The sequence below is a fragment of the Saccopteryx bilineata genome, chromosome 3, assembly GCF_036850765.1.
Source record: "Saccopteryx bilineata isolate mSacBil1 chromosome 3, mSacBil1_pri_phased_curated, whole genome shotgun sequence".
Taxonomy (NCBI): Eukaryota; Metazoa; Chordata; class Mammalia; order Chiroptera; family Emballonuridae; genus Saccopteryx; species Saccopteryx bilineata.
The window spans coordinates 165,044,565-165,057,003 of NC_089492.1; the positions used below are offsets into that span (position 1 = coordinate 165,044,565).

Here is a 12,439-nt window from a genome sequence, read left to right on the forward strand (position 1 = left end):
TTCTATGGTAATGTTAAGATGAGAGGTGCTATGCAAAAAGGTAAAGAGAAAATGATAGAGAACAAGGGAGCAATTTGAAATTTTATACAGAAGGATCAAGGAATGTCTTAAAAATACAATTAGAAATTTAAAAAGAGAAATTGAAACTGTAAACTTGTAGAAGAAAACACAGTAGAAAAGCTCCTTGACAAGGATCTTGCAACATTTTTTAGGATATAACATCAAAAACACAAGCAACGAGACAAAAATAAGTGATACAACATCAAACTAAAAATCTTTGATACACAGCTAAAGAAACAATCAGAAAAATGAAAAGGCAATCTACACAACAGAAGAAAATATTTGCAAATCATATCTGATAAGGGGTTAATATCCAAAATACACCAAGAACTCATACAACTCAATAATAACAACAAAAAAATAAATTTAAAAAAATAATCAGAGGAACTGAATAGCATGTTTCCAAATAGCAACACATACATGCAAAGATGCTTAACATCACTATTCACCAGGGAAATGCAAATCAAAACAACAATGCGGTGTCACCTCATACCTGCTAGAATGGCTATTATCAAACAGATAAGAAATAAGATGTGGAGAAAGGAAGCCCTTGTGCACTGTTGATGGGAATGTAAATTGGTACAACTGCTATGAAAAACAGTATGGAGGGTCCTCAAAAAATTAAAAATAGAACTACCATATGATCCAGTAATCCCACTTCTGGGTTCATATCCAAAGGAAACAAAAACAGGGTATCAGCTATCTGCACTCTGTGTTTATGATAGTATTATTCACAATAGCCAAGATATTAAAAGAACCTAAGAAAATGTGAAACCCATATACAATAAGTTACTATTCAGCCATAAAAAAAAAAAAAAAGAAATCCTGTCATTTGGGAAAACATGGATGGACCTTAAGGGCATTAAGGAAAGTAAATCAGACAGAAAGTCCAATACTGTATAATATCCATATGTAGAATCTAAAAAAGCCAAAAACTTACATGGAAACAGAGGACAGAATGGTGATTACCATGACTGGAGGGTGGGGTAAGGCGTTAAGAGAGATGTTGGTCAAAGGTACAAACTTCCAGTTAAAGATGAGTAAGCTCTAAAGATCTAATGTACAACACTGTGATTATGGTTAACAATGCTACATTATATTCTTGAGTTGCTAAGAGAGAAGATCTTAAATGTTCTCACAACAAAAAAGAAAGAGTAATTAAGTGATGTTAGCTAACACTATGGTGGTAATTGTACGGCAATATATAAATGTATCCCTAATCAGCATACTCTATACCTTAAACTTACATAATGTGAGCAAAAGAGTGAATATATAAATGAAGTCACTAGTCAAACTGTTAAATTTCTAAACTCAAGTAGGTGGAGGTATGAGGAAATTAGTCTATTCTTCTTTTAACTAGCCGAGAAAACTAAACTTTTGAATTTCCAGTCCTGCAGCAATGCCTGGATATATAGACATCAGAACTCCAGATAACCTAACCCTCTGATTACCCTTGAAGGACTAAGAAAAGAATGTCCACATATCCAGACCACCTGACATCCAACTGATAACATCCTGGACCAATCCCAGGGCTAACAGTGCAGGGCTAATTATTCACTAGAATGCATTTGTTCTGTGAGAACCCTTAACTTTTCTTCCTTTTTGGAATATTTCTGAGTTTTTGCCTAGCTGTGTTTCTATTTGAAAACCCTAAGATCCTTAAATAAATCTTTATCATTTATTTCTAGCCAAAAAAAACCCTACTAGAATGATCAGAGTACAGGTACAAATAGTCAACTTTTTTCTTACTGAACACACAGGCTAAAGACGTATTCAACAAATTCAAAACATATTTTTCAAGTGCCTCATACACTGTGCTGGGTTCTAGGGAGGTGAGAGCAGTTAAAAGGCAAAGTCCCTGTAATTGTGAAGCTTATTCTACTGACAGGGAAAGATAATAAACAAACATACATCAGGTGGTTAACATGATATAAAGAAAAATAAAGCAGGACGGGGGAAAAAATAATGGAGTGTACAGATGATATACATACATACATAGGGTTTATTTTCACAGGCAGCCACACAACAAATACAGCAATTATAGGTTAAGGAGAGTGTGAATGTGCCTGGTAAGTTCCCTGATATCAGGATGTATCCTGAAACAGCAATGGCACATACAAGGCACTTAATAATAAGTACTTGTCTGATGAATTATCGTGCATAGTACATTGTATCATCTCTATATTTTAAACACCATTTACTTAGAAGATTTAAAAAACAGTGTGCAGATCTATATAAAGAACAAAGAGGTGAAATCCCCATTAACTTTCCAAGATCCTTTGATTATTTGACTTATCTATGTTCTTAACCTACAGAAAAAAAAAATGTGATTTCTTCTCTTGTCTGAGTTTATTCTTAATCACTAAAAATTCAAAATAATTTAAGATAAACTTTTTAAAAAGCCCACTCATTCAAACCTTCCTTTAGCTATCTTGTGCAATGTTTTTTTTTCTTTTACTTCTCAGAACACCCTTGATTCTAACATTTCTATCTTCTTTTTTTTATTTTTAAGATCTTTATTTATTGATTTTAGGGAGAGACCAAGAGAGAAAGAGAGAGAGAGAGATCATAGTTGCTTCACTCTAGTTGTTCATAGATTGCTTCTCATATGTGCCTTGACCAGGCAAAGCCCAGGGTTTCAAACCAGCGACCTTGGTGCTCTAAGTCGAAGCTCTATCCACTCTGCCATCACAGGTTTTGTGAAGAGTTAGCTCTCTAGGCTTATTCTGTTTAATTAAAGTTATAATTCAAATGTATATGCCCTTTGACCTAGCCATTTTACTTCTAGGAATCTAAACCAATATTTATATTCACACAGAAAGTGAATATATACAAAAGGGCATTCACTATTTATGATAGCAAAGAACTAGACCAACCAGATACCTAAAAATAGGGCACTGATTAATAAAATTGTGATATACTCCTCAGTGGATTTATATGTGTCCACATGGAAATCTTTTCTAGAGTAAGATGAAAAATTCAAGTTTCAGAATAGGAGGTATATATAAATGTATCTTGGGGGGAGGATAAAAGGCTATTAAAAGGGTATATATATTATAAATAGTTTTATTGATTGATTCATTTTAGCAAGAGAGGAAGGGAGGGAGACAGAGAAACAGGAACATCGATCTGTTCCTGTAAATGCCCTGGCTGAGGATCAAACCAGCAACCTCTGCACTTCAGAATGATGATCTAGTCAACTGAGCTATCCGGCCAGGACATAAATGTGTTTTTATGTTTCTAAAAGAAAGGCTACATCAAGGACTGTTGAATAAGAGTTATCTTTGGGAAGTAAAACTGGATATGGGATACAGAGAAACTTATTTTTCATTTTTTATGTTCCATACTATTAAATTCATTTTGCCATATCCACATATTATTTTAATAATTTAATTAATAATAAGCTAAAGCAAAAAGGAAGCACCCTGCTTAGTGTCATTTCACCTTTCTGAGTAGCTAAAACACATAGACTGCTACGCTTTCATGAATTCACAATAAATTTCAACCACTTGATAGACTATACAATTTCAATTAAGTTACTCAGCTTCTGACAAAAGTCTACTTAAATTAATATTTGAGAAAATTCTATGGAGTCAGACTTATTGTCATTCCTCTATAGTTTTAAGCTCTAGCTTAATAAGAAAAATATAAACATACAACTATATTTGTCTTCACAGAAATGTCTTGATTCAATTGCATTTTAATATTGTCATCAGTTTTTATAAAGAGTAAGTCATAGTGAGTGTTTTTGCATTCTCTATAATATCAATGTTTTAATATATTTATCATTAAGTATTATGTTAAATCACATGGAATTGACAGTATTCAACTGTTTTTTACTTAAAAAAACAATTTTATACCATTTACCTAATAGTTCAATATTTTTAAATAATGAACTATCAAATTAAGTTACCTTATAATTTAGCAGTATGGAAAACTTTTGTTTCATCTGTCAAAGCAGCATGTTCTCTCAACTCACAGATAAAAATGACACTGAGCAGGAAGTCCCCTTTGCTTTAGCTGCCAGGAAGCTCAGTGCTGAATGCTGTACTCAATTGTTGAAATTTTCATAGCCTAGGTTTCATTATAATTACTGTATGATTCCTTGTTTGATCTTTTCTACTTTTACTAACCCAAATGTATATATGGTTTTTCTGAAAGCATTATAGTAATTTATATAGATATATAACAGGTTATCTAGAGTACTGCATTGAGAAGGATTCTTCCAGAACTAGGTAGGGAAAATTACCAAAGTCAACTGGTGCTATTCCCTACGTATACACTGGAAGGGACCAGGCAGCAAGGCCACACATTTGCAGCTCTATCCAATGTGTTAAAGTGCTCAAGGTCTGCACTAATGAAGCAGTTAAGAATGAATTATGAAAGCCAATCTGCAAGAAGTGAAATATGAACTAAATTTAGAAACAAGAGCAGGGGTGTTAATTACAAAAAGGGTAAAAGTATTCCTGCCAGAACCAATAAAATATGAAACAGACAATGACATGCACAGGAACAACTTACATGTATAGCTATATGTACATGTTTATATAGGTGAATATTTGAATATAGAGTAGCTGGGTTTAAGGATAGAATCTGTAAGTAAAAAAAAAAGAGAGATGAAGCTAGATAGGAATGAATCATTGTCGCTTTTGAGGAGGAAAGTGATATGAAGAAAATGGTATATACATTTTGAAAATCAAAGTAATTTATTTTTAAGACTAAAAGGAACATCAGAATGAGCATTTTATCACTACTACAATAATATCTGATTCAGGCAAGATGCTAATAACAGTGAATGAAAGACTGTTGGAAAAAGGATATTCAGTCTGAAAGTTACCAAAGTTATTACTTATTATTTATAAAAAAAGATTCTTTACATAACCTTATAATCAAATCTAAGCTTATGAACACACCTAAAATCACCAATTAGGTGTTAAACTGTTATCATATGTCTCTTTAAAGAATACAATGAGAACACCATTTTTGTAATATTTGCTTCAAAAATCTTCAAACTACCCCCTGGTTGGTTGGCTCAGCAGTAGAGTGTTGTCCCAGCATGTGGAAGTCCCGGGTTGGATTCCCAGTCAGGGCACAGTGAAGTGCCCATCTGCTTCTTCCCCCTTTCCCTTCTCCTTTCTCTCTCTTCCCCTCCCACAGCCAAGGCTCCATTGGAGCAAAGTTGACCGAGCGCTGAGGACAGCTTCCTGGCCTTCACCTCAGGTGCTAGAATGGTTTCGATTGCAGAGGAGCAACGCCCCAGAGGGGCCATCACCCCCTGGTGGGCATACCGGGTGGATCCTGGTCAGGTGCATGTGAGAGTCTGTCTGCACCCCCCCCCCACTTTGGAAAAATACAAAAACAAAAAGGTCTTTAAAAACTAAATCTGATAATAAGGAGACAATCACAAATATATATATATAATTGAGGAACATTCTTCAGTACAATTAGCCTAAATACTTATGTCAGTGTCGTAACAAAAAAAAAAGCAAGGATTAAAAGAGACAAAAGAGACATGACAACCAAATGTGACATATGATCCTTCGGGGGTTAAAAAAATGTTTTAAAGTACATTATTAGGACAATTGAGAAATCTGAAAACAGCTACATAGGAAATAACAGTGTTATATGAATGTTGTTTCCCAAGTGTGATAACTGTACTATGACTTATGTAGGGTTATGCCCTTTTCTTGAAAATGCTTATTATAGTATCAGAAATCTGGTAATTCTCAAATTATAGAGCAAAAAATTTAAATAAATAGTAAAACTATGCATGTGTACATACATCTATTCAGGGGTAGGGGGGTGTGGTAAAAATTAACCAGAGATAAATCTAGGTGAAAGACATACAAATACTCATTGTATTTTATTCTTACAATTTGGTTAAAAAAAATAAGAGCTCATATAATTTGGGGCAATTTCCACAGTTTTCAGATGTGATCACTGAAAACATGGTCACATCTTATTCTGTCATGGTCATTCAGCTAAGTTGTAGCAAGTGTGTAACTAACACCGCTGTGATTTAATCTGACAGTCCAGTGCTCTTTCAACTCTCTCAGTCTCAAGCCAAATCACACAGGATACATCAAAACAGAAATGACTATTAGAAGCAGGGAACTGACTACCAGGGAGGTGTTCTAAACCATCTCAGTAGTAACAGAGTCTCGCTTAGGGTCAACTGTAAATATGGAAACGAGAGGCAAAATAAAGAAACAACATAGCAAGACTTAGTGATATATTAGGAGAAAAAAGAAAGCTGTCTAATGCACAAACTGAAAACGTGCAAATAAGAGTATTAGTTTTAATAAAAGAAAAATTGAGCCTAACCAGGTGGTGGCACAGTGGGTAGAGCATCGGACTGGGATGCAGAGGATCCAGGTTCGAAACCCCAAGGTCGCAGGCATGAGTGCAGGCTCATCTGGTTTGAGCAAGTTTCACCAGCTTGAGCATGGGGTCTCTGGCTTGAGCGGAGGGGTCTCCGGCTTGAGCGGACGATCACAGACATGACCCCATGGTCACTGGCTTGAGCCCAAGGTTGCTGGCTTGAGCAAGGGGTCACTCACTCTGTTGTAGCCCCCGAGTCAAGACACATATGAGAAAGCAGTCAATGAACTAAGGTGCCGCAACGAAAAACTGATGCTTCTCATCTCTCTCCCTTCCTGTCTGTTCCTATCTGTCTCTCTCTGTCACAAAAAAAAAAAAAAAAAGAATGAAAAAGAAAAATTGAATAAAGATGGCCATTAGGATATGAAACTTAGTTTCAAACATAAATTTACTATGTAAGCTAGAAATATAGTAGCATGAAAACTTCAGGAGAGCAGGAATATTTATCTTTTTTGCCTATTGATTTATCCTCAAATAACCTGAGCAATGACTGAAAAATAACATTTTTTTAACAAATGATGTGACAGTTTGTGAGGCATTCAGGTACAGACAGACAGGAAATAGAAATATGAAGCTTAAGAGAAAGCATCAAGACATATTTACTTTGTAGTCTTTAGGGAAGTGGACATATTTAAGGTCTTCACCTTTGGCCTGGCCGGGTGGCTCAGTGGATAAAGCATTGTCCTGGCACACCAAGGTCATGAGTTTGATCCCCAGTCAAGGTACATACAAGAAGCAATCAACAAGTACACAATTAAATGGAACAACTAAGTAGAACAATGAGTTGATGCTTCTCTCTCTCTCAAATCAATGGAAAAAATTAAGGTCTCTACCTTCTTTCAGTCATTATAAAGAGAACTCTCCCTGAAGTTCTGAATATAAGCCCAAATAATGACATTGTCATTTTTCTTTTCCATTGTTGCCTTTGTGTATATCTTTACATGAATCTCTACTGAAAGAATGGGTGGCTATGGTCATATATTCTCTAGTACTATCAAAGTGCCACAATTACTCCTAACAAAATTCCTTAGCTAGTGCAGAGAATTCGGGTGTGGTTCCCAGACCAGCATCATTCATATTGTCTAGGGGCTTGTCAGAAATACAAATTCTTAGACCAGTGGTTCTCAAACTTTTTGAAGTTGGGGCACATTTAAAATCCTACAAATAATTGTAGGCGCACTATATACAAATTTCTGAGAAATATGTTATAATAATTAAGTCAAATATTAAAGAAAAAATATAAAGTCCAAGCGTGCTTTTATGGTAATTAAACCAAGTAAATATGACAAAATTAAATTTATTCTGACATTAAAAAACATTTTTATGTTACATTTTTTGAGTTATGCTTTTTAGAATTCGTAAAAAAGGGTTAAAAAATAAAGAAACGACAAAAAAGTTATCTTTATATATATATAGATAGATACATTCTTAGTAAGATTTAGTAAATTCAGCAAGTCCCTGCCATGAATGTGTTAAGTTTTTCCATTCTGTGTTTATGAGAAACATGAGCCTGATGTGTTCTAGAGATTTCTTCAATGTTTGGGCACATATTTGAAAGGCAAACTCTCTTTTCCTCATCAATACATTGAATTCCTCTCTTTTTACTCTCAATTGTGTTGAGTGCAGAAAATCCCCAACATACATATCATCTTAACTTTACATCAAACAAAGGATAGAAGAAACTTACCTCCAGTCTTTTGGGGAACATGGGGAGTAGTGTAAACAATCCAGCACCACAGCTAAACAGCTTTTTGCAACCTAATCAGGCAAGTGAGGTGGGGGGTTGGGCAGACTGTCAGCTTACAGCCAATTCCCCAAAAATCTAAACTCCAAAACCCTGTTGGTTTTTTGGTCCCCAACAGGCACATATTTCTCTGGAATACCATAGTGTGCACCTGGAAATATTCTAGGGCACACCAGTGCGCCCTGGTGCACACTTTGAGAACCACTGTCTTAAGCTAAGAATCAAACCCTAGAATACTGAATCAGAAACTGCAGGGATGGCTCAGTTATCTTTAGTTGATGAAGTCTTCCAGGTGATTCTAATGCACAATAAAGAACTAAGGAAAAAACAAAGGCACTAAACTCTGATTTGCCAAAATATCTACCTCATAGTCATTCTTCTTGAGATGCAGCTAACAAGTTAAAACCAATTAAATAAAAAGATATTTGTAATAAAATCTAGTGTAATATATTACAGTCATAATTCATCATGTAGTGATCATCCTGCAAAATCAGCCTACAATAAAAATGACTGAAAAGGCTTCTACTTACTTTAATGTCTCCGCAAGAAAGAAGCTCTGCTGCACATCATCATGTGCGGGGGTGGAGGAGTACACATCCTTCACCCCGGAAAACCCACCACTGACCCGGCAGGACTTCTCAATGGCCTGGGAGAGAAATCAGACAGAGGATCAATTCCACAAACTTCAAGTGTTGAAGGACCACAGTTAAAACTTCATAGAGCTCTAAATGAGAATTTGACAATTTAAGAATAAAATTTATTATCAAATGGAAGTATTTCCCTCTGGAAAAACTAATTGAGGTATCCTGCCTCCTGTAGAATTTCTCCCTCTTTAAAACTCTTAAAATATTTTTAGGACATCTTATATTTTCCTAACTTAAGAATCAAAGTTAGACTACTCACACTGGATTTGAGACCTGTAAGGTACAATTAAGTCTCACTAATTCTGACAAATCAAGAGGGAGGTCAATCTGAATTAAAATTTTTTAAATGCAATTTTATTACTTCCAAGGATAACAATAATCCAAACATGCTAAAAAACAAACAAAAGTATTACTTTAGACTTCTGCCTAGGAATAGCAATGTGATAATATTTATTGCAAACATACTATATGACAGAGATTGCATCACCCTAATTCTATGAGTTAGGCATTATGGGTGGTACCTGCCAGCAGGAAGCACCCACCCACACACCTATCATAATAATTCCATGTTAAGAGCCAGCAGTGGTGAAGTATCGACTGTGCTGAAGACTCTTTCTTGTCAGAGCTTTACATGTATTAACGATTAAATTCCCAACAACACCAGGAGGTGGTCTCAGCTCTACTTCTCAGATGGGAAAACTGAGGCAGAGTAATTTGTTCCACATTATTAACTGACTGGGAGTGGAAAATTTTAATTTATATCTACATTTGCATCTTTGAACATGTCTAAATGAAATATACTGAATCAAATGGAATCTGTTCAAAAGCATGTTTTTAATTCAAAGCCACCAACTATCCTATCCTACTTTTGTAGGTATATTACACTCCAGAAATCAGCCATCCACAAGAGGCTGAAAGCACGTGTGGACTTCTTTCCCTACCAGACCCTGTGACACTGGAATGAAGCTATGCTCATTGTTCCTCGTCTTGCTACTTTTCTTATTCTTCTGGTCTTCCTCCTTTCAAATGAGAAGCTAATTAACTCTAATTATATTTTCTTAATAAGACTGTTCTTTTTTTATCTAGTTCCATTTTGATTACAGCTGGGTTTTCAAGTCTTCTTACCACAGGATTTGTCACTTTTCTCCATCTAATCTTTTAAATGCAAGAGTTTTTAAACACCATGCTCTGCATAATGATCGTGTATCTTTACCCCCACAGAACTATCAGAGCAGTTGAAGAATACTGAGAAAGTAGGAGGCATGCCTGATCATTAAGCCGCTTAAAAGTCATTTCTTAAAGGCAAATTTTCAAATGTGATATACTTTAGTGTCTGGAAGTTTGAATTCGTACATGGAAAAGCTAAAGCTACAGAGGACCTGAGATAGCACTATCCTGTCTCTGCCCATCTTCCCTTTACTTTCTTCACATCCAAAAGGGGAGGGTGTGACAAGCAAGTTCTATTTATCATGTGACTCCTCCTCTTTGGTCTCTACCCCCGCCTCCTTTCTCATCACAAATTACTTTTGAAACTTGAATTTAAAGCATAACTATTTCAGTCTTGTTCTTTATACTTTGTGTGTGCCCATATGCGCTATTAGAAGCAAAATTTAAACTTCTATTAATTCAAATTTAGACAAATATGGGTTAAAATTTGAGTTTATGAAACCTTTTTTTTTTTTTTTTGTATTTTTCTGAAGCTGGAAACAACCGGGATCCACCCGGCATGCCCACCAGGGGGTGATGCTCTGCCCATCTGGGGTGTCACTCTGCTGCAACCAGAGCCATTCTAGCGCCTGAGGCAGAGGCCACAGAGCCATCCTCAGCACCTGGGCAAACTTTGTTCCAATGGAACCTTGGCTGCGGGAGGGGAAGAGAGAGACAGAGAGGAAGGAGAGGGGGAGGGGTGGAGAAGCAGATGGGCGCTTCTCCTGTGTGCCCTGGCTGGGAATTGAACCCGGGACTTCTGCATGCCAGGCCAACGCTCTACCACTGAGCCAACCGGCCAGGACCGAAACCTCTTTTTGATGGATAAGAAGGTGCACAAGAAAAAAGGACCTTAGGAACAGGATAAATTACCCTAGTATTTCTTAAAGAGTAGACCTTTCTGCCACCACCCTTTAGCCCCAATTCAGATCTATCCCCCTTTTCCTCTAAGTAAGAACCATTACATATTAGGGACACTCAAGTCAGGTTCACTGCAGGATTTTACCTATTTCTTGCCCCTATTGGAAATATTGTTTGACTTACATAAGTGTTGGTAAGCCATTGCTACCAACAGATGTGTGTCCTGTTTTTGAGCCATGTGGCAACAACCTGTCTACCTTCTCAACTGCAGCACAGAGTTTCACCAGCACCTCTGTTCCCAATTCTGGACCCAGGTGGAAGAGCAGCAACAACAAACGCTGCCTCTGCTTCTGTTCTATGTTACCAACCTTCCATTACTCTTCTCTTATAATTAAACTCTGTAAGGACTTTCCCCGTCTGAATGACAAATGACATGTAAGTGTCCTCACCTTACTTCAAGTCTATATTGCATTGTTCCCAGAGTACTGCAGCAGTCTCCAAAACCCACCAGTTTGCAGATTACAGTCAGACCCTTCTGTTTTCTTACTCCCCACTAAAAAGCCTTCAAGTAGTTCCTCCCCCTTTGAAAATCTTCAGTAACCCTATAATGGATTCTTCAAGTTAGGGACCTTTGGAGGGGAGCAGATGGTGAGGAAAAAGATCTGATGGGCTTTATATACTGCTCACAAACATTTAGGGGATATTTTATAGCTTCATAATCATTTTGAAATATTCCCTAATGTTTGTGAGCAGTATATATGGACAAAAGACTTTTATCACCATATGAGAAACACCTACGCAGTAAGTGAGAAGTGTGTGAGTGAGGTGTGTGTGTGTGTGTGTGTGTGTGTGTGTGTGTGCACGCACGCACACATGCATGCATGCACGTGCTATTCCTGTGTCACTGAGATCTGGCATGTAAGGCCATCTTCACAATGGTTTCAAACTGCTCTCTCTGGTTGCCCCTGTGAAGCATTCTGTTTCCATACATTGGTTTGCATTCTGCCCTAGAACATATCTTGTACATTCTTGTCTGAGCAATTTACTGACCTTATTTATCTCATTCTAGCTTATGTTAAACAATTTAAAAATGAATATTCATCCTAATTAGTACTATTTATCATAATTAGTATATCTCAGAGAATACAACACTCCACTCCCAAGAATAAGCTATTCTTTCACAAAAAGACTTAAGGCTTTCTTCCTGCCCTGACATTGAGAGCTGCAAGGCTCTCAGGCCCATGTTGTAAGAGTAAACCACTTACTTGCTTACTTTACTATTAAAAATTCCTTGTTTTAAACATATATATTTATCCATCAATCTAAAATTTTTTTAACAATTCATTGATCCTTCTTATTGTGATCCACTAAGGAATTACTTGGAACATAAGCTGAAATAAATTAGGGAGCAATCTACCTATGCTGTGAATTTGGACAGTTTTACAATATTTTCTTTTTTTTCAGAGTTTGAGCATTAGCAGGGAAGTATAGAAACTTTATAGTCATAGTGAGAAATTGCCTTTTAAATGACTCTATATAGTTA

The 12,439-nt window shown here is 36.3% G+C and overlaps 1 protein-coding gene across 1 annotated transcript in view; it reads right to left on the reverse strand.

Moving 5' to 3' along the window:
• The window catches only part of MAN1A2 (mannosidase alpha class 1A member 2), a 155,886-nt gene that overhangs the window by 11,460 nt on the left and 131,987 nt on the right, over positions 1-12,439 (reverse strand). Inside the window, exon 12 of the mRNA XM_066268165.1 lies at positions 8,716-8,831. Within this exon, the coding sequence (XP_066124262.1) occupies positions 8,716-8,831 (116 nt within the window). The remainder of the gene's footprint in view (positions 1-8,715; positions 8,832-12,439) is intronic.